The following is a 22,592-nucleotide window of genomic DNA, read 5'->3' as shown; positions in this document are numbered from 1 at the left end:
GGCTCGACGAGCCGCCATCTTGAGCAGGGCATTAGGTGACTCCCCATACTTCCGGCTGCCATCTTGTTTGTGGCTGAAACCATTTCTTGTTGGGCCGCCATCTTTGTTGTGGCACGGCCGAAGGCACCCCGGTTTTAAAGGGGGGTGCCTGACAAAATCGAGAAAGGAGAAATTAGAAAGGAAAAAATTAGAAAGGAAAACATTAAAAAGGAGAAAAATTAAAAAGAGAAAAATAAAAAAATAAAAAATTAAAAAAGAAAAAATCATAGAAGTAAGAATGACAAAGGAAAAAATGACAAAGGAAAAAATGACAAAGGAAAAATTAAATAATTAAGGAAACATTAAAAAATACAAAACAACTGCAAACATAAAAATAAAACATAAATCTAAATAAAAATTTAAAAGTTATTGAAAATAAAATAAAAAGTAAAATCATAACTATAAAATATTAAAGTAAACTAAAAATCGAAAAATTAAAAATTTGAGGAAACATTAAAATATTTTTTAAAAGTCAAAACAAAAAAACATGTAAAACTAAAACACAATAAAATAAAATAGCATGAAAAAATATAACAACAACAACAACAAAGGAATTCAATAAATGCAGCTCTCCCCTCCTTCCACTGCCTAACACAGCTCCAGGAGTGTTCTTGACTGTGATGCAGGGATAGGGAAAACAAACCCAGTGCCTCCCACAAATTCAGGTTTTCTAGACAACCCCCAGTTTTACTGGGAAACCAATTCTAGCCAAGCCAGCAACTCCCCTGGGATGAACATCTGCAGTACCGCGCTGTGTCCACAGGGCGGCAGCACTGGGACGGGCACAGGGCAGAGCTGCAGCACCGCGCTGTGTCCACAGGGCGGCAGCGCCGCGGCCCAGCCCGGGGCTCCCCGCCCGTCGGGGACACGCAGACAGGGACCCCCGAAGAGAACGTGCACAGAACCCCCCGAAAATAAACGCCCCGAAAGACATCCGGCCGCCGCTTAAAAGAGAACCCCTGCCACCAAGCAAATTCAAACCAAAAAACCCCCTCTGTTTTAAGCTCTATTCCATTATTTCTTTACATTTAGTATTTTGATATTGATCATTACCATGTCTTTTTTCTAGTCATATCTATGGATATAATATATAGACTACTGTATATAATATAAGTAATGAGAAATATTATAGATTGCATTTACTTACGATATTATTTTTCATATTTATATTTGTTTTATTATATATATTCATATTTTTGTACTTAGTTTTTAAAATTCCTGTCTATTGCTGTATGTTTTAAACTCTATTAATTCAGTAACCTAAACACGACAGCACCCCAATTAAGCAGAATTACATTAGCCTGGTTTTCTAAGGGGGAAAGTGGTTTGAAATTAAAATATATTGGTATAATTTCTCTTTCTCTGTTCTTTTGTGGGGTTGGTGGATTTTTTCTTTTTTTTAAATGTTTGTTTTGTTTTGGATTTCTTTGTTACTAAACAATGAGAGTTACAAGATCAAGTCTACTTTGTTTTCTCGCTACCTGTGAAATACACCTCGATTTCAAGGTAATGTTCCTGATCCTGTAAATGGCTGCAATGAGAATTGTTAGGGGTAAAAAAGAAAAAGAAAAAAGAAGGCCCCTTGGTCTTTAGAGCTTTCTCTGTTCAGGATTTCTAATTTAGCAGAAAATACAGAGATTTCTCTAGCTGCACTCTCAATTCTATCCGGACGTGGAGTGGACATGGATTTCATTTGTCACCTCCTCTGTTCCCACCAGCCAAACTTCTACATACTTGGGCTATAAAAAAGTAGATAAAAGAGTAGAGAGAGAGGAAAAAACCAAACCAAAACAAACCAAAGCAAAACAAAACACACCAACACAAAGAAAACATGAAGAAAAAAAAAGTTTTCAAATAAAATTTCAAGTAAAACACAGAAAAAAATAAAATTAAAAAGTTAAAAAGGAAAAATTACAAAGAAAATAAAAAGCAAAAATAAAAAGGAAAAAATTAAAAAAGAAAAAATTAAAAAGGAAAAAATTAAAAAGGAAAAAATAAAAAGGAAAAAGTTAAAGAGAGAAAAAAAGAGGAAAAAATAAAAAGGAAAAAAATAAAAAGGAAAAAATAAAAAGGAAAAAAATAAAATAGGAAAATTACAAAGGAAAAATTACAAAGGAAAAATTACAAAGGAAAAATTAAAATAGAAAATTTTTGAAAGAAAAAATTTAAAAATACAAAAAGACCTCACTTATTAAAAAAAAACCCTACATAAAAAATTCAAAGTAATTAAAAATAAAAAAGTATAATCAACTTTACAAAGAGATTCATTATGGCAATTCAACACTTAGCAAGTTTCCCTGGGAATTTACAGACTTGTGGGCATATGGTGCTGAACAATGCCTGATTTACCAACATGAAATTGGTACATTTCCTTGGCAATGTGCCCTGAGCAGTACAAAAATTCCAATCAGCATGGAAAATATGAAAAAAAAAAAAATCCTTTACTAAAATGAGAGAGAGGAAAACCAGCAAATCCAAGGAACAAAGAACATCTAAATCCCAGCTTGCCTGGAAAACAAGCTCAGGAATTTCTAACAAGGAAAACTTTTGCAGCTTTGGAGGAATTTGGTGCAAGTTCATGGAATGATGATTTCAAATCTGCTTCCCCTGCTCTGATTTTAAAGGGAAGCGGCATTAAACACGTCAAGTTACTCCTGTCCAAGAAGGATCCCTATTTTGTGTGAGTAACAATCCCAAGAAACTCCAGTCTTACTTGTATTTGACATCTCAAACTCTCAGCAGAGTTGGGAAGTTTCAATGAAACAAAAGAGCCACAATGCCTGGAACAACAAAATTCCACTTGGCCAAAATCAGGACATTTATTTACAAATCCAGGGAGGAGGAGGAGGAGGATGACACCAGGAACACACTCCAGCTGAAAGTCACCGTTTATTGGAAAAGGCAGGAAATAAAATGGACACTCTCTGGTTCTGCTCAAGCAATTCTCCGGGAGTTGGAGAGAAAAGTGGGAACCTCAGACCGGGACAGGGCATTCCAGGGGCTCTGCCTCGCAGGGGCTCTCTCCTCTTTTGCCAGCTGCCTGCAAGAGGAAAAACAACGGGAGTCAAGTGTCAAACCTGGGCAGGATGTCCTCGGTTGAGGCAGATGGAACAGGCCTCCCCACAGAGCGAGTCCAGGCTGGGCGCTGGGGAGCTCCGGCAATCGGGGACCGCCCATGGCACCAAAGGGCTGGAAAAGCAGCCCCGGCTGCGCTGCCCGGGTTTGGTGCCGGCACACGGCAAGGTCTGGCCACAGGGGCAGCACTCAGAGCTGGGACCGCAGGAGAACGGCCCAAAGCCGGGTCCAACATCCAGCAGTGCAGGCAGCACACCCCGGGAGAAACTCAGGGGGGAGAAGCCCCCCGGATGCTCCCTGCACACTCCACGTTCCCGGCCTTTGGCAGCTGTGCCAGGGCCTCCCTGAGAACACCGACCTCACCGTGCAGCTCCTGCTAAATAGGAGAACCTGGGGAAAACACGCAGAAATCCAGGCATTTCCAGTTCTTGAGAGCCAAAGCGGCAGCAAAATGGGTGCAAACTTCGTGCTGCTGCACGAAGGGAAAACAAACCCAGTGCCTCCCACAAATTCAGGTTTATTAAAATAATCCCGGTATATTTTCTCTTTCTTTGTTCTTTTAGGCAATGGGTTTTGGGGCTTTTTAGTGGTTTTTATGGTTGTTTTGTTTTGTTTTCAGACCCTGAGTCTGAAGGTACTGGTTCTGCTCAGAACAGTTCATTTCCAAAAAGCAGTGAAACTAGGAAAGGTGCTTCCACGAAAAACGTGGCCTAGGAGACACATGCAGCTGGGTTCCACAGTTCCAGTCCCCCTCCCAAAGGCTCAAGATATTTCTGTACTTGCAGCACAGGACTAGGAATCAGGGTGAACGCAAACTGGTTTGCTGGCTTTTCTTCTGCCAGAGATACAGAGCGGAGCTTTCCTGTTCCTCAGTTTCTTTTGTGTGGTAGCAGGGGTAATTGCAAGTGCTAAGAAAGTGATCAAAAATATCCATAAGCCTTCTTATAGTGATTAAAAATATCCATAAGCCTTACCATAAGGTAAACTCAAGACAATTGCTGCTGCCTCTATTTATCTGTCTTTTGAGTTGCTCACAAGGTGATCCTTCGCAAATGCTGGCGCTGACAAATCCAGCAGATACATACAGCAGCCCCAGAAGTATGTGTGGGCATTTGTGAGTATTGATGTGGGCACTTGCCTCCCAGATTCTCATCTGCATGGGAAATAGATGGTTTGACAGGAACAGATCCTGTCTCAGCTTGGCCAGTCCCAGCTGTCTCTTACTAAAGAGTCACAGAGACCAGGAATGCTCAGGCAAGAGGTAATTCCTCAGATTTGCTGGATGTAAATTTGGGAGAAACATGGTAACTCATAGCTTGCACTGCTGGAACTCCCTCAAGATCCAAACCACAGGCTCTGTTCTCCTGTGTGCTGCTACCAGTGGGGCAGAGTGGGGAAATTCATTCTGAGTTTTTGGAGAAAACTTCAAATCTCACAGTAAGTAAGTAAGTAAGTGCTAGGTAGTGTTAGGTAACAAAAAAACCACAAACAAATCCCAAACCCAAAGAAAGGGCTCAAACCTGATCTCAGCAATTCTTTCCATTCGATTCTCTCCTCGCTCCTTTCATCCTGTGAAAGCTCACCCGGCTCTAACATTCTCTGTCCACACAGTAACTCTTTCCAGCCTTGGTCAGTGTCAGAGCCACACACTCAGCTTTGGCTGGACAACCTTCAGCTTCCACAGTCCACTTCCTCAGACTGTTCGCTCCCAACTCTTCCTACCTGCAGTCACAAGATTTTAGTAGAGCAAAACATCAACCTGATTTACCGTGATTCATTTATGATTAATATTTCAAGATAAAGTTACAGCAGAAGCATTAAGTCCATTTCCACAGGAGGCAGAAGAAACATGGCTAAAAGTTAAATGAGGATCTGGAGAAGTGAATCAGAACGATCTAGAAACAACTGATCCAATTTCTGAGACAGCAATAGGAACCTAATGCTGTGCTTGATAAACAGAAAATGGTAACTACCAAGAAAACTGAAGGAAAAGTGGCTAAAAGTCTTGCAGAGCACGACGACAGCAATTACAGGAAGCAGTCCAGTACATGTTACAATGCACTGAATTGCTCTGGGTGGAATAAGCTGTTCTGCAGAAACCATTGAAGCATATTAAGATTTCTCAGAGGTGATTTCAACAAAGAATGATGTAAGGTTAAAACTCACCCTGTGCGGCACCTCTTGCAAGACAGCTGGACTTTCAAGAGGAAGCAGCTCCTCGTGAATGCGAGCTTGCTTTTCCAGGGTTCCTGGCCTACAGCTGAGATGCCACAGGTTACATCATGCACTTCCCACTCTGAAGCCAAAAATCCAAACACAGCACTCCTTTAGAACCCTGACAGACAGCCGTGGATTCTGGGGATACGGGATACAGTGAAAAATGGCACCAAGACACCGAGAACAGTGCAGTGCTGGCTGGCAGAAGCAGCATCCCTTTGCCAGAAAATGCCATTCTGCAGCCAAGTTAGTGCTTTAGAGAATTTTACTGCCATGCAATAAAAAAAGTACTCTAGCGGTGGAATGAAGAAAAAAATCTCCAAACCCTGTCCAGAGTACCAGGGGGAATATCCACAGCAATACAGCAAAATAAATGGGAACTTCAGAAAAAAACAGAGACATTAAAACCAGTCCAGATGAACAACCACTGTCTATTAGGACAATGCCTGCACAAAAGGACTCTGGTGCGGAGCCTTAATTGAGGATACAGTTTTTAATAACCCCTTTGAAGTGCTATAAACCAACTAAACCCAAGCACACTTTCATTTTCTAGACAGATTTTAAGACAGCTGAGTGAGAGTCTCAAGCACGTACTCAGTTGTCAGAGTTGCCTTTGCCCATCTTAGCAAGGACAGAGCAGATGTGGCCAGCACAGGGCAGAGCCACCCCAAGTCCTGCCCGAGCCCCTCTGGCCACACTCCCTGCTGATCATGCGGACCCCTAACAGGCTCCAGCCAGGCCTTTTTGGTGCTTGGTTTGTGAACTCTTCCGATCAAATGCGAAGGAACCCTCTAGTGCCCTGGACCTGGTGATATTTTCTGGGCTGGAATGCAACTTCCCACACAAACGGCAGGCCAGGTTGGTTTGTTTTGGTTCTTTTTCTAGGATGTGCCTTACACAGGTGATGTTCCCTACAGCTGAGCACTGGGATGCCAACAGCACCAATACAGAAAACCACCGTGGGACAGAGCAGCAGAAGAAGCTCCCTCCAGCCTTGCCAGAGATGTAACAGGAGCACCCTCAGTGCCATGCCTGGTGAGTGCAGTGGAGCTGGCAGGCTGACCCATAAACATTCTGCACTTACCTTTCAACAGAGTCAGTACGGACACAGAACAAATCCCTCTTGCAGTCGAGATGCCTTGAGGCGTGCCTGTATCTTCTGCCAAGGGTCCTGGAGCAGCCAGAGCAGAGTAGGGTTTCTACCATACTGCAAGCAAGGAATAACATTTATTCAGAAGAAAATAAAAGGAGGCACCTCTTCCCATCCCTTTTCTTAAAAATAAAAAAAAAATTTAAATCATGCATTAGAACTTTTTTAACTTCATTCATGCTTTACACAGTATAAATGATGAGCACTCATCTTTTAGCCTGAATTTGCATCAGCTCCTCAGGCTGGCTGGCCTCAGCAAGACCAAGACCATCAGAATCGCTGAATTGTGGAAGGGGCCTTCAAGCTCACCCCATTCCACCCCCGGCCCTGGGCAGGGACAGCTTCCACTATCCCAGGGTGTTCCAAGCGCCGTCCAACCTGGCCTTGGGCACTTCCAGGGACACAGGGGCAGCCACAGCTTCTCTGGGGAACCTGTGCCACGGCCTCACCACCCTCGCAGGGAAAAATTTCTTCACGACATTTAATCTAAAGCTGCCTCCCTTGTCCATCACTGTATGTCCTTGTGAGAAATCCCTCTCCCTTAGGCCATACGCGGCTTGTACAGCCCACCCCAGATAAGTGCTCCAGGGGCTCACGGGCCACACGAGCGCTCCGGGCCCTTTGCCGGGCTTGTCCCCAGCGCCGGGAACCCCCGACTCCCCCGGGACTGTGTCCAGCCAGGCCCGGCCCTCGCCATCCGCACTCTCCGGGGAGCTCGGAACCCTTCCACCCCGAGTCCGCGGCGACCTCGGATATACCGAGGCATTCGTGCCGCAAAAATTGCTGGGATACACCGAGGCATTTGTGCAGAAAAGGCTGCTAGGATACACCGAGGCATATATGCCGAAAAGCCTGCCGGGATGTACCGGGGCAATTATGCCGCAAAGGCTGCTGGGATACACCGAGGCATTCGTGCCGCAAAGACTGCTGGGATACATCGAGGCATCGGTGCCGCAAATGGCGTTGGGATACACCGAGGCATTCGTGCAGAAATGGGTGCCGGGAAAAAATTACAAATAAAAAGATTAAAAAGGTAAAAATTAGAAAGGAAAAAATTACGAAGGAAAAATTACAAAGGAAACATTAAAAAATACAAAACAACCCCAACCATAAAAATAAAACATAAATCTAAATAAAAATTTAAAGTTTTTAAAAATAAAGTAAAAAGTGAAATCATAAATACAAAACATAAAAGTAAATTATCCATAGCAAGGAAAGTCTGGTGCCCCGGTGTGTCAAGTGCTGACAGTGAACTGTCCAGGGAATGAGCAGCAAGTCGCCCCTGCCCTCACACTCAGAGCGGCAGCAGCCACAGTGAGAGCTGTGAGTATGACGAGGACTCAGAGCAGCTCCAGCAGTGATGCTGATGAGAGGGCAGCTCCTCCCGAGGCTGCTTTAAGAGCGGATTGCCTCAGCTCACTTTGCTCACTTTGGCATGGAGCTGCTGGAAGAGAGAGGCTTATGGTGGGCTCCCAGGCATGTCTCATGGAGTGATGGTGAGAGCCTCTCATTGGGTCTGGGGGAGCAACTGATTGCACTTGGGTGTGGGGCATTGTTTGAAGGAGGTGCTGGGGGGCAAACCTTTGTGCTAGACGGGGCAACAGCCGGTGAGCCAGTGTGGGTTTGTTGGCGGGACTTTCCCCCTTTCCCTTTTCAATTTTATCTTGCCATTCCCTCCCCAGTGGCCCCAGAAAAAAATGGGGGCTTATGAGGACAAAAGGAGTTTACATTGAGGGAAGAAACTCCTCTTCTGGTATTGTGTGTTTAAACTGGGGGGTATCCCCACTCACGGGATCTTAAGGGTATTGATTGAAGGAAAACTTGCCTTTTCCAGGGTGTTAAGGGTATCAGTTGACAGGGAATCCCTGTGTTCTATTTTAAATAGAAGGGAAATATATTGTTGTTGTATTGGGGGTTGGAATTGAGGGTAACCCCCCCCCCCCTCCATTTTTATCATAATAAGGTTTAAAGTGCATGGGAAGCCCTGTTGTTGCTCTTTTTAAAGGACTTGAATAGAGGTAAAAATCTCCCTTTTCCAATTGTTTGAGAGATTTGAGGAAAACCCCTCCTTTTCTGTTGTTGTCAGGGATTAAATTGAAGGGGAGAATACATTTATTTGCCGTTGTATTGGTTTAGGGTGAGGTGAGCGCTCGCTGTTGCCTCAGTTTCAGGGCTTAAACTGAAGGAAACCACAGCTTTGCCAGCATTTGAAGGGTTTAAATCGGGCTGTGCTGCTGCGTTTGAGGGCGCTTCTGCCCTTATAAAGCAAAGTAGTTGTTTAATGCTGTAAAATTTTTTTGTATTTATTTATTTATTTAGGGTTTATTTTACTTTTCAATTATTGTAATTTTTAAATTTGTTCATGTCATCTTATTTTTTTGTTTTATTTTTTCATGTTATTTTTTTGTTTTGAATTTTTAAAATGTTTTTGTATTTTGTTCTTTTTTATCTTTATATTTTATATTTATTTATTTTTATTCTTAATATATATTTTGTTTATTTATTTTTCATATTCTTTTTTAATTTATATTTTTGACTTTTCTTTTTCTAAATTTTTATTTCATTTTATTTCTTTCATTATTTTCCTGCTCTTATTTTATTTTTGCTTTCTTTTTTATTACCTTTCAATTTCATTTTATTTATAATTTTTAATTTTATTTCCTATTTTCCTTTTTATTTTATTTTATTTTATTTTATTTTATTTTATTTTATTTTATTTTATTTTATTTTATTTTATTTTATTTTATTTTATTTTATTTTATTTGTTCCTCTTTTCTCAGTTTCCTTTTTTTTTCCTTACTCTTTCTTACCATGAGTGTGTGGAAGTTTGGCTGGTGGGAATAGAGGAGGTGACAAATGAAATCCATGTCCACTGCACGTCTGGATAGAATTGAGAGTGCAGTTAGAGAAACCTCTGTATTTCCTGCTATATTAGAAATCCTGAACAGAGGAAGCTCTAAAGACCAAGGGGCCTTCTTTTTTCTTTTTCCTTTTTACCCCTAACAATTCTCATTGTAGCCATTTACAGGATCAGGAACATTACCTTGAAATCGAGGTGTATTTCACAGGTAGCGAGAAAACAAAGTAGACTTTTGATTTTGTAACTCTCATCGTTTAGTAACAAAGAAATCCAAAACAAAACAAACAACATTAAAAAAAAAACCACCCAAAAGAACAAAGAAAGAGAAAATATACCAATATTATTTTAATTTCAAACCACTTTCCCCCTTAGAAAACCAGGCTAATGTAATTCTGCTTAATTGTGGTGCTGACGTGTTAGGTTAATGAATTAATAGAGTTTAAAACATACAGCAATAGACAGGAATTTTAAAAACTAAGTACAAAAATATAAAAATATGAATATATATAATAAAAACAGAAATTTAAATATGAAAAATAATATCATGAATATACATAAATACAATCTATAATATTACTCGTTACTTATATTATTACAGTAGTCTATATATTATATCCATAGATACGACTAGAAAAAAGACATGGTCATGATCAATATAAAACTAATAAATGTAAAGAAATAATGGAATAGAGCTTAAAACAGAGGGGCTTTTTGGTTTGAATTGGCTTGGTGGCAGGGGTTCTCTTTTAAGCGGTGGCCGGGTGTCTTTCGGGGCGTTTATTTTCGGGGGGTTCTGTCCCCGACGCGCGGGGAGCCCCGGGCCGGGCCCCAGTGCTGCCTCCCTGTGGACACAGCGCGGTGCTGCAGCTCTGCCCCGTGCCCGGCCCCGAGGAGCCCCGGGCTGGGAGCGGGGTCTTAGTGCCCGAGTGCAGTCACTGCCCGGGAGCTCCTGTTCGATTCCGCGCTCCCGGCCGTGTCCGTGCGATAGCCGGGCCGCCCGCGGGACTCGGCAGCAGGAAAACACCGAGCGCTGCGTGTTTAACGGGAGCCGGCCCCGCTTGCTGGAGCCCCCACACGGGGCCGGGCCCCCTTGGCCGGTGTCCCCATGCGGTTCGCCTGAGGGTGAATACGGGTGACACCGCCGGGGCTCCGGCTTTCTCCACATCCCAGGGGAGCCCCCTCCTTAGGAGGGGGTCCCCGGGTGGGGGTCCCGGGGTGGGGGTGCGGGTTTGGGGGAGATCCCCTCCTTAGGAGGGGGTCCCGGGGTGGGTGGGCGGGTTAGGGGGAGGGGGGTCCCTCCTAAGGAGGGGGTCCCGGGGTGGGGGTGCGGGTTTGGGGGGGATCCCCTCCTTAGGAGGGGGTCCCGGGGTGGGTGGGCGTGTTAGGGGGAGGGGGGTCCCTCCTAAGGAGGGGGTCCCGGAGAGGGAGGTGGGTTGTGGAGTTGGGGGGGGGCCCTCTTTAGGGAGGGAGTCCCGGGGTGGGAAGGTGCGGGTTGGGGGGGGTCCACTCCTTAGAAGGGGGTCCTGGGTTGGGGGGTGCGGATTGGGGGCTCCCCTCTTTAGGGAGGGAGTCCCAGGGTGGGGAGGTGCGGGTTGGAGGGGTCCCCTCTTTAGGAGGGGGTCACGGGGTGGGTGGGCGGGTTAGGGGGAGGGGGGTCCCTCCTAAGGAGGGGGTCCCGGGGAGGGAGGTTGGTTGTGGGGTTGGGGGGGGCCCTTCTTTAGGGAGGGGGTCCCGGGGTGGGAAGGTGCGGGTTGGGGTGTCCCCTCTTTAGGAGGGGGTCCCGGGGTGGGGAGGCGGGTTGGGGGGGGGGTCCCCTCCTTAGGAGGGGGTCCTGGGTTGGGGGGTGCGGGTTGGGGGCTCCCCTCTTTAGGAGGGGGTCCCGGGGTGGCGCGGTGCGGGTTGGGGGGCGTCCCCTCTTTAGGAGGGGTCCCGGGGTGGGGAGGCGGGTTAGGGGGCTCCCCTCTTTAGGAGGGGTTGCCGGGGTGGGGAGGCTGGTTAGGGGGGGGTCCCCTCCTACATGTGCGCTACATTCTCATCAGCAGCGCCCTGCTGGTGACAGCCGCGAGCTGCACATACGCGTCCCCCCGTCCCCCGCGTGCGCTCGTTGCGAGCCTCTGCGCATCGCCGGTCCTGCACCGGTCCCGGCTTCTCGGGCGCGGCACCGAATGTTAACAGTACACGAGCATCTGTCTCTGCTATCAAAGTTGGTTGAACCGATCATTTTCATGCAGTAGTATAATCGATGCAAATTTTCAAGGCATCCTAAATTTCTCAGTGATCTTCATAAATAACTTGTAGTTCTGAAGAGAGGATAACTTTGCTCCTGGCGCAGCAGGAACAAGTGTGCACTTATTCTTTGTCACAGTATTAGAACACAACAGGGGCAGCATTAAAACGCTATTTCCACTGTGATTCCACTGAAAGTTTCTTTATGTCCTTTAGTTTTTGCACTCTAAGCAAACATCACACTCCTAATCACACAGTATGTGATTGTAAACACTGCCATTCCAAGGAAACCATTATGAAATCTGTCAATAAATGAAATTCCCGTTTAAGCCTTTTACAACACAGCTGCTGCAGTTGCCCCACCTTTTGGAAAACTTGTATGTTAAAATTTAAAGCATCAAAAGAAGTCTGAAAAAAAATCCACAACTGCACAACTTAAAGAAGAAAGTCAAGTGAAGGAATTTAGTATCTACTTTGTTCCGTATATGTAAATAAAGAACTGTGATTCTTAATTAAAGCATGAAAAACAGAAGTGAACTATTATCAATAAACAAAGACATCTTTGAGAATCCATCTTTTAATAGAAAGTGCTTAAATTATATTCTTAAAACAATGCTGTGAGCAGCACAGTAACAGGCTGAGAAGTATCTTGCTGTCTTTTTTTTGTGTAAAAAAACTCAGGAAAAAACCTTCTTACATTAACAAAAAAGGAGTAGACTAAAAGATAAAGTCATCAGCCAAGGATTTTCCAACGACTATATGCTGCACAGTAGACAAATATTCAAACAACTACCCTGCCCCACCTCCGCAGATCTCTCAAAAATGTCTCAGTGCTTTAGATTAAATGATGACCAACTGAATTGATTCTGTCGTCTTGGCAAAACCAAATCCAGTGTCAGATCTCTTTGTTCTTTTTCTGAATCCACCAGCTGATAACCAAGGATGTTTATAGCACCTTTGCAAACTTCCTGTATTTTCTTAACTTTCTGAAAGGAAAGAACATTTCTCCAGGCCTGTGAAACACTAACTGCATCTCGAGATGTTATTTTGAAGGCTTCTTTTTTTTTTCCTGGTCCCTGTCCATGTGTGATATTATAGATCCAGCTTTTGAGCCTGGGAGTCAAACTAAGATCTGCAAATTTATACATTTCTGAGATTTCTGATAACGGATCTCTTACCAGATCTTCAAAACGGACCATGAAATAGCGATCTTTCAGGAAATTAGGTGGTTTTAGAGTAGCTGTTTCATAAATCTGAACGTGACTTCTACAAACCTCTTGCATTACTTTGTATTTGCTATCTTCCACTTTAGTGCCATTGGTACTCAAGACAATTCCATTGTCACGGGCTAACGCTTTGACTGATTGTTCCCGTGACTTAACGACTGCCCTGGGGTCACGGACCAGGTGAATAATTTTGAGATTCAGGGATGGATCAGTGAGAAGGGGGTATAGGACCTTCAAGTCAAAGAATCGAACTTCCTTGATGACAACATGGCTGTAAGTTTTACAGGCTTCCTCCACCTTGCTGAATGGATACCGTCCACAAAGAGTCTTGCATGCTAATTCACTGGTTATGTCAGTACGTTGAAAAGAGTCACAAGCAGGAGCTGAACACAGAGCCCGACTTGCTGCCCACTGGAAAAGATCAGATAAGTTTCTTTTCCAAGGCATGTAAGCATCAAACACAGACATGTCACACAGAAAGACCGACCTGACTAAGTCCCGCACTGCCATGTGTAAGACTTTGGCACTGTTCTGGTACATTGTAACCCAAACGTGCCATGCAGGTTCCATCAGGTAGAAGACGCTGGGGTGCTGGCTGAAAAGTTGACCGACAAAAGAAGATCCGGAACGCCAAGAGGAGAGAATAAGTATGTGGATTTGTGATGGTTTCTCCTCAGACTGAGGCATGAAGCTACTGTACCGGGCATACATGAAGAGTAAGAATCCAGTCTGAACTGTAACAAAAATTATAACAATTGTGCTAGGAATCCGAATCCTTGCCATCTTCACCGAAAAAGGGCAATTAGAAAAGCTGAAAAAGAGAAGGGAAATACTGGTGAGCCATTGCTCCTATGGCACATTAACGATACAACTTAAGACAACACAACTCTTGCATTAGTAAAACTTTTCAATGTGCATGAATGTATGTGGCATTAACTGCTTCCTTAATCAGCTGCACTGGGGGATGATCACTGCAGGTGACAGGTGAAATAAGCAAATAAGTAAATGTTCAGTGTTGAAGAAAACTTTGGGTTGATTCAGCTCAACCCTTGGATTAAAAAAAAACACCACCAAAACTACAAAATACACAAGGCCCTCAACTTGAAAACTGGTAAATATTGCCCTAAGAAAAGAAGAAATTTTTTTTTTTTCTGAATTGCTCAACTGTATTTCTATTTCAATTTAACAGGGGATTTCTATCCCCTAAAAGGAGTGGATGCGAACACTGGTAACTGTGAGTGCTGAAATAAAAATCATCTTATCTAATGTGAATGCTGTACCCTACAGTGGGTATAGGGTGCTATATCAATTGGTGCTTGTCCACAACCCTCTATTTTCCAAACTGCAGAAGACAGAAGATGGATGAAAACTCACAACCTGAAGCCACACCTAGCCACAGATGATACAGTGAAAAAGCTGCTGACACGTGTCTTTGGTCTGGAGTGCATACACACAAAGACTGAATACCCTGAGATTGCATTCAAGGAATTACAAGTTTGGTAGTTAGATTTATCTGCCTATAACACCTAGAAAATCTTAGGCATGTCAACCCCAAGTGGAATTCTGCTTTACTTTTCAGTCAAAGTTCAAGACACATGCACTTCTCACTAGAAGCTTTTCACTAGAGGTTTTTGGCACCTACGCTTTTGTGCTCTCACTCATGCAGATTCCACTTGTAAGCAGTCAGTAAATGTTAGCAGGCAAGGTTTTAGGAAAGTAAGACTCCTCATGTGTGCAGATCATCTCAGAAGTTCTACATATATGTATTTGCTATCTAGCTGCATTTACAATTTGCAATTACAACTTTTTTCTTGTTACAGTGAAAGATACATTTTTCAACACACTGAACTCCTGAAAGAAAATCATGCAGAGTAGTAAACATAGATATACACTCATTTGACATAATAAATTGAATTGAATTGAATTAAATGATCACTCATTACAAATCCTTTATGTACACTGTATATAAAATGTGAAACTCTGCTTCAAAATTCTGTGACAGCAAAAGTATACAAGAGTTCAACAAATAATTACATTGATTTAAAATGAGTAATGGAAGAAAAGCCTTCCAAGGACTGTTAAAGGCAAAAATGAGGCTACAGCCCATGACTGAGCAATTCCCTAAACTGACTGTGGATAGCCCGTGGTATACGCCTGTATTGCGATGACACACTAGGAGAAATAAGGCTTATTGTATTACTTAACTTTTTCCTTAGTAGTCCGGTACTTGCTACTCTCAGGCATAACAGCAGATAGAGAAATCCTTAGTTTTATTCAGCTTGGCCATTTTTCATTGATAAAATCTGCCTTGTTCAAATACTGAATTTTGGCATATTGCATCTCCAGAAGCATCTGTAAGTTTCTCTGTGATGTGAGGATTGCCAGCAATCCAGCAGCCTGCATTGACACTTCACCAAACAGAGGGGATGAAAGAATCTAAGCTGAAGTCAAAATACAGTTGCATTTGCTAACTGAAAGATTTTTCCTGAAACACGCTCTATGCCTGAAAGTCAGCCAGACACAACTATCTCAGATCTCTTTCTTGAGTGCAAAATGTGAGTCATTATCTACACCAAGACTGCATTCTGCAGCTCTTTGCAATCTCATTCATTATGTAGCTTTTAGAGACTCATTTACTCTTTTTAAAGAATTAGTGTGTTCCTAGTCTAGCTGTACAGAACTGTTGCTCCACTCTAATCATGCTGCAGAACTGCAACACTAACTGCTCTTTACATGTTATTAGCACAGAGTGGGGAACTGAGGAATAAAAGCCAAACGCTGTTTTTGTAAATTCACTTCTGCCTTGACTGTCTCTCAGACCTCTGCTCGCTCCAGTTCCCATGCAAGTAGTGTTGCAGACATCACTATGCCAGTAAAAAAACAGATAACTTGAGCATTAGTCCACAATATGTGTCTGAACTAATCAGACTCAAGCGCTACAAATAACGTCAAATGACTGTAGCTGAAGTATTTCCCTACACTTCAATATGATAGAAACTGCAAGAAAAAAAGTGTGATGTCAAAGTAGAACACTAAGTAGATACCTGTTTTCTGTATTGAAGATTAATTTTCTGCCCTTTTGGAAAAGCTGGAGTGTATTTCTAAGGAATATACACACATAACACCACCAAAGACAAAGCATAATTACACAACAAAATATAGCATCTGTAAAAGTATTCTCTTGTGTGCTTTCCAGTGCATAAGGCCAAATACACTACTTTCTCCATAAACAGTGCACTTTATTTCTGCAGTTCTCATGTTGGGCATGTGTAATTCTGTTTTCATGTAAACAACCATTTATCATTTGCAATTGCATTCTGCAGTTAAGGTGATTTCAGCCCAGATTAAACTTGCATTCCCTAAAATACAAATTTTTTTTTAACCCAACAAGCTCTTCTGTGATTTTTGATAAACTTTAGCTGAGGCAGCAAGCAGCTGTTGAATAGCCTATAGAATAACCTTCTCATGGAGTTGCTGAAGATCTATGTATACGCATATTTATAAATCTACTGGATAGATTACATTATATCATTGCCTTAGTTGTGGACTTGGCATTGTTGGGTGAACAGTTGGACTTCATGATCTTAAAGGTCTTTTCCAACCTAAATGTTTCTACAATTCCAAATGTGACGAACAGGACTTTGCCATACAGGCTACTTCTGATCCTCTAGCTATTCCGTTGCAGGACTCACCAGATGGTGCTGTTAGGCAAGCTTGCTCTTTCAGCACAGAAAGGCAACATGCCAAAACTGCACACTGAAGCTGCATGCTGAAACACTGGTCTGTGACTTGCTTTGCATTGCCTCGCCTCTTTCTGCTAGTGCCCTCCTCGTCTATCAACAGCTCAGTGGCACCACCTGCCCACCCCAAGCCCCCCTCAGGAAAACAAAATTGGGGTTTGTTACACCTCCTTTTTTCCTGCTTTGCTCCACGGAAATGCTTCCTCGTAGCTGCACCTGCCTGGCTATAGTATGCCTGCCAACCACAAACGCGGGGGGGGGTGTCGCGGAAAGGAGAAGCAGCAGAGGGGACAGATCTTCTAGCATTAATGCCACTTCAGCTGCCATCTCAGTGACAAAGCTCTAGAAAACACCTCCTCATTGAATCATGCAATCAGACTGACCCCAAGTGGCAAGAGAGCTACGACAAGCAGAAAAACAGGCTGCAACGCGCGTCAAGTTGCCGCAGACAGCACTCTGACACCTCTCACATCTGTCAGCTGAGACTCATGAGGTATGGCAACACTCGGTGGCGTAACAATATGTGCTTTTGTAAATAATGAATAGTCCTGAGTATAAATTACTTTACTAACAGTTACACTGTTATTCCTTTTTGTGATAGTAGTAGTACTTCTTTGGTGATACTATTTCTTCAAAAAGAGCTCTGGTAAAGAGAATAATCAGAAGTCTCTCAAATTCCTAAGGCACAATCATCTCTTCACAGGGCAATGCAAATGTTCAAAATGTGATCTGAAAAGCATCTGCATATATGGTTTAGTTGCCAATCCCAAATCAAGCTCTGTTCCTGGGCTTCCCTACTAACAGCTACTAATGGAAACAAGATCCTAGACTAGATGATCCCTGGGACAGTTCCACAAATAACTATTATCCAAAGGAAATTAATTATACAAACTGTCCAACAGAGCAATCATTTTCTTTACTACCTCAACTGTCTCTGACTGGTGAGCTGCAGGGCCACTAGTTATCTGCCACTGCTTGCCAAGAAACATTACAGAAAGTGATCCAGTTTTACCAAGCAAGGGAAAATTACAGTCAGCAATATTATTGATCCCAAAAAGATGTAATTTCTAAGGAGAGCACTTTTCAGACCCAGAAAGGCAGAAAAGAGAAAGAAATCAACCAGTGGGTGATCATTTAGCTCTTGCTTCCAGGGACTTTTGTTCTTTTGTCACGTAAGACATATAATGTTGGAATCGAGTAATCAGATCTTTTCGCGTCAGCTCTGAAAGGAGTACAGTTTCTTAGTAACTTTCAGCACAAAATTCAACCTGAAGAGACTTAATAAAGTAGCAAAAACTAACATTATAGCTAAAAAAATACCCTCATATTAAACTGCTAAATTCTTTTTCTGGGATACTAAAAAGACTATAGAAAGACTGCCTCATATTAGAGCTGTCAATAAACATGCTCTCTCTTTGAGCTTTGGACAAAAGGCTGCTATGAAAGACTCCCTTAGAACAAACAAGTCTGGGTCTGTTGTGGGAAGATTGAAAAAACAGGCTGGATTAAAACAAAAACATTTGAGCAAAGAATTACAAATACCTGCTCCCCTACAATGAGTCACAACTCATTGTCAGCAACTGAATCTTAGCTGTCTTTGTCAAAATCTTCCCTGGCCATTTTCTGTCAGAGAAAATTTCCAGCATACTTTTATTTTAAACAATCTGTGCAGCATTTTTAAAGTCAAAGAACTTTAAAGACTACACAGAAATTACTTCAAATAATGTACTCAGTTGTGAGTCCCTTCCAACTCAGAATAATCTGTGAATCTGTTGATTTCCCAGATTGACCTCTTCCACTGAAAATATAATACCTTGTGCTGGATTATGTGCTCAACCTTTTGTTACCCAAAAATGATTGTCCTGTATGCTGACCTTTCAGAGCAATCATACAAGATGAATGTAAGTATCACTTATGTACTTAAAATTCACCAAATACAGCAGTAGTGACTGTAAAAAGAATGATAATGGTAAGTGTCATCATGCATTTTATAGAATTAATAGGAAAATGTTTATTCATGGCATGATAAATAAAGCAAAGATTACCTGAAGGTCTGCTTTTACTCATGGAATTTACTCATTGCATATTTCACAAACAAAACATTGCACCAATGCAATCACCACCAAAATAGCTTCTATGAGCTAACATTAGAAACACAGTTTGCTGCTCTAAAAAGTGAAATGCTGGAACATGACAAAGCTAGTCAAAGAATAGTACAGAACAATATTACTAGAAAATCTTGCAGTAAATGACTCCACTGACAAAATATCACTTTCCAGTATTCTTCTGCAGCTAGAAATTACACATTTTCATAAGGCAAAAGCTTACTGTATCAACAACAATAGATTGGTATTTGAATGGGAAAAGAAAAAGTTAATTTGGAGGGTGTGTTCTAGAATCACTGGTTGTCCTAAAAGTTAAAAGTCGTTCTAATACTAAATAGTTAAAACTCATAAGCCTGCCTAAGTTTTTTAATAGAATAGTGACACTGCAACTAAAATAATAAAATACAGTAATTGTACTGCAGTAATTTGGAATTATAACATTATATTAGCATTTCAGGTGATACTGCTAATTTAACTTTTGAAAATACACTTCTTTTTACAGTCTAGTGGTAAATGAGATTTGAAGAATTATTTCCCGGAAATCATCACACTTAAACACTTTTTCATACAACGAAACATATCATACATTTAACTACATGATCATTAAAGTTCTTTTTCTTAAAGGTGCTGTTTCCTTTTGGAGATTTATTATATTTTTTAGAGTTGGATAAAGTTGTCCAGCCTAAGCAAATGGCTGTGTCAAAGCACCTATTTCTTCATGCACTCCAGCTGAAGATCACAAAGTGTTTTCAGCTACTAGAATTACTAATGTTCAGGAAATGAGGTTTGCTTAGTCTGCGATTTTTGTTAGGAATTTTTACTACGGCAAAACTGAGATGACAAAGAGACACCCGCAATGAATGCTATTCCTTATTTGGGACTCTGCACCGGTAGAATAGCGTCCTCAAATTCAAACAGTCCGAGAACGATTGAGCTGAGTTGCACCCTGTGTGCCTCGCTTGAACCAACTGTTGCAGCTGATAAATACCGACAAATGCTCCCGATCAGCATGTCACCTTCATCTAGAAAGAGGCAGGACACAACAGAAAAATGGGAAGGGATTTCCTGAAATTCCTGATAGGAGGGTTCTCTAAAGCACCTTATTTCACCATCTAACTCCAACAAACGAAACCACCTTAACCTGAAATCAGCCATGTTTTCTAGGGAAGAAAAAGAAAAGAAAAGAAAAGAAAAGAAAAGAAAAGAAAAGAAAAGAAAAGAAAAGAAAAGAAAAGAAAAGAAAAGAAAAGAAAAGAAAAGAAAAGAAAAGAAAAGAAAAGAAAAGAAAAGAAAAGAAAAGAAAAGAAAAGAAAAGAAAAGAAAAGAAAAGAAAAGAAAAGAAAAGAAAAGCTGATTTTCGACAGCTTTTCCTCTGTCGGTGCGACATCGGCTCCGTCGCAACTGGTTATTACCGCTACTCCGCAGCCACAAGCAGGGGCGTGTGTGACCAGCTCAAAAACATCTCCTTTAATGCAACGTTGTTTGAGAAAAGGAAAAAAAGTATTGACCGAGACTTCCAATGCGGTGGAATAACCACACACCCCCACCCGCGTCAGCCTGCCCGTACCTTGCCGCCGCCTCCCGCCACCACCGCGGCTCCGAGCTGCCGACAGAGACAATGAACAGCTTTCAGACGTGGCCGAGGCGCCGAGGCAGCGGGAGGAGCCCCAGAAGAAGCCGCTCCGCCCCGCTCCCAGAGCATCCCTGGGCAAAGGCGCAGCCTGGCAGAGGCGGTCCGCTGGCTTGCCCCACCCAGCACGCGTGGGACCGCGGCGGCGGGGCGGTGGCGCCCGCCCACCGCCAGGCACGTGCATCCTGCCAGCGCCCGGCCCTTAGGGGCAGGGTCGCCGGAGCCGGCTCGTGGCAACACCGCCTGGCTGCCACAGCAGCCAGCGCCCCGCGGCCTCTCCTCCGCGGGGTCCCGCGTGCCTCGGTCCTTCCTGTCGCAGCAGCCCCCTCCCCTCGCCCTCCGCCTCCTCCCTCCATCCCGGCCCAGCACCCCCAGAGCTCGGCGCGGCCGCGTCCCGCTCGCCTCGTGCGAGCAGAACGAGAGGATAAAGCCCTCTGCAAATGGGCTGCTTGGTGAGTTAACAGGCAACGAGGTGGTTTCTTCTATCCCAGTTCCACCTCTTAAAAGACTTCTGAAGCATGGCTCCTACACGGCCATGTTCCCACATCAGTGTATGCATAGGACTTTTAAGTTAAAGCTGCTTTCTTGTTCCTTCTTACAGAACCTTGTTTAATCCTAGCGAGCCACCATGTCCTTCCCTCAATGACGGGCATTTAGATTTCTGTGTCATATGTATTCAGAGAAGATCTGCAGTTGCACTGTGGTGCTTGGTAGTGGTTTTATGTTATTTATCAGGCTAAAGGAAGAGTCCTTGCATATAGCTTTCTGAGAAAGGCTCTTCCTTCCTAAACCTCTTTTAATGCCAGTTGCAGTGGATCCTCAGGTATATATTTTTCCCATGTAGTTTGGTTTGTTGCTTAAGCTATAAAATCTTGCCTTTTTTCTATTGCTTGGTTACTTACAAAAGTACAATGTCTCTTCAAGCTTGAGAAAGGAGTCAGAACTGTGAACCAACGGTGATATTAAAAGTCAGTCTATGGTCAGTATAAAAAGCAATCCAGGAAGTGACCACAGCAGAGGTGTCACAGGGATTTTTTTTCCCTGCTGTGGTAACATCTGCCTTTATGGCTCCATTTACCCTGCATTTAGTTATTAGTCCCAGTCATGAAACACCTCTTTGAAAAGAAATGGAGGGATGGCTTCAGGTCATATTAAACAATTACATGCCACCTGCAAGTAAATAACTCTTTTGATTGCCTCCTTTTAATGTATGTAGTTCTTTGCTTACATTACTGTAGAGGATTTTTTTCCAGTTTTCTCCATCTAAAGGAAAAGAGAACGTTAAGGATATTTTTCTCTGTATTTCCAGAACTAGACCTAATCTCCATTTCTTATTTCACACGTATTTGCTGAAGTGTTGCTCTGAGAAGCATCACTTGTTGTAAGTTACCGTGAAAGGCTACAACAGGAAAGAAAAGTGAGAGAGGGATTAATGGAGTCTTCCCAGTACTGTGGCTTTCCAGCACTAATCTCTTCCATGTTTCTGTCACTACCTTAAACAGACTTCTGTTCAGCTTGGAGAAAGGATATTATACTCCCATTTTTATGGGAGTAGAACATACAAACCCTTAAATAGTAGTCCTGTAGTCTCTTCAGAGATTTCTACCCCTTGCTCATGTCCACCTTAATGCTTGTGCAGACATATCAAGTTCAATCAGGGAACTGACTTGTCTGAAAAAGTCATTATGTATTTGGTAAAGATCATCTTCACCATAATGAACTTCCTGAATTAGCTCACAGTCACACAAGCACCATTACTGCTTGTAAGCAAGGGAGAGCATACCAAATGTACATCAGCTTGACATATGGGGGAAACAAGCTCACAGCCCCCTTTTTTCTTGCTGTGCAGTGGCTAGAAGCACACAATAGCAGTAGACAGTTGCTTTGACTCTGGAGATGCTGGTATGAAGCCAGCTATCAGTAGTCCTATGCTGCCACACAGAGACTTCAAAGATCCAAGGGCAAACTGGAGACTTCTCGAAAAGGTAGCTCTCCCAACTGCTAGGATGTTGAGTTCTAGAGGACAATGGCCAAAAGGTGACATACTGCTAACCTGCTCTTTCATATTTCATAGCTGGACTGTGTCTTAAAAGTTCAAGAGAACCAAAGACACTTGGAATTTTTTTCAGAATTCTAGCATCTAGAATTGTTTTAAGTTCTGTCCTGCCATAACACTGCTTTGCTAGAATTAATTCTTTAATACAAAACTGAAAATATAATGGAAATTATGTTGTTTCTCTTGTAAGTTTGTTTGACATAAAAAGTTAGCCCAGAAAAAGAAGATAAAATAATCTTCCCTATGACTACCACCATCAAGAATGAGG

At 42.7% G+C, this 22,592-nt stretch overlaps 2 protein-coding genes across 13 annotated transcripts; both read right to left on the bottom strand.

Annotated features, from left to right (window-relative positions):
* Window positions 1–2,043: 2,043 nt before the first annotated feature.
* LOC134557677 (uncharacterized) lies at window positions 2,044–8,900 on the bottom strand. Of its 12 annotated transcripts, none has more exons than XR_010082113.1 (5): window positions 7,052–8,550; window positions 6,416–6,538; window positions 5,281–5,374; window positions 4,089–4,836; window positions 2,044–3,079 (listed from the first exon to the last, which is right to left on the bottom strand). XR_010082113.1 is itself a non-coding variant. In XM_063410866.1 (4 exons), the coding sequence occupies exons 1-4, from the start codon at window positions 7,317–7,319 to the stop codon at window positions 4,786–4,788; spliced, it is 510 nt and encodes a 169-aa protein (XP_063266936.1). In that variant the 5' UTR covers window positions 7,320–8,900; the 3' UTR covers window positions 2,049–4,785. The 12 variants fall into 12 exon arrangements, 2 of the variants coding, with proteins under 2 accessions (XP_063266936.1, XP_063266935.1); XR_010082112.1 differs by having other exon boundaries at window positions 2,055–3,079; window positions 4,635–4,836; XR_010082114.1 differs by having other exon boundaries at window positions 2,060–4,267; window positions 4,635–4,836; window positions 7,052–8,551.
* A 2,423-nt stretch (window positions 8,901–11,323) lies between these two features.
* On the bottom strand, window positions 11,324–22,452 carry LOC134557436 (carbohydrate sulfotransferase 6-like). Its single transcript, XM_063410449.1, has 2 exons — window positions 20,206–22,452; window positions 11,324–13,604 (listed from the first exon to the last, which is right to left on the bottom strand). The coding sequence occupies exon 2, from the start codon at window positions 13,574–13,576 to the stop codon at window positions 12,395–12,397; it is 1,182 nt and encodes a 393-aa protein (XP_063266519.1). The 5' UTR covers window positions 13,577–13,604; window positions 20,206–22,452; the 3' UTR covers window positions 11,324–12,394.
* Window positions 22,453–22,592: the final 140 nt, after the last annotated feature.

The sequence above is a fragment of the Prinia subflava genome, chromosome 13, assembly GCF_021018805.1.
Source record: "Prinia subflava isolate CZ2003 ecotype Zambia chromosome 13, Cam_Psub_1.2, whole genome shotgun sequence".
In the NCBI taxonomy this organism is placed as follows: domain Eukaryota; kingdom Metazoa; phylum Chordata; class Aves; order Passeriformes; family Cisticolidae; genus Prinia; species Prinia subflava.
Note: the sequence above shows the minus strand (reverse complement) of the source record. Positions and strands in the feature narration are given on the sequence as shown.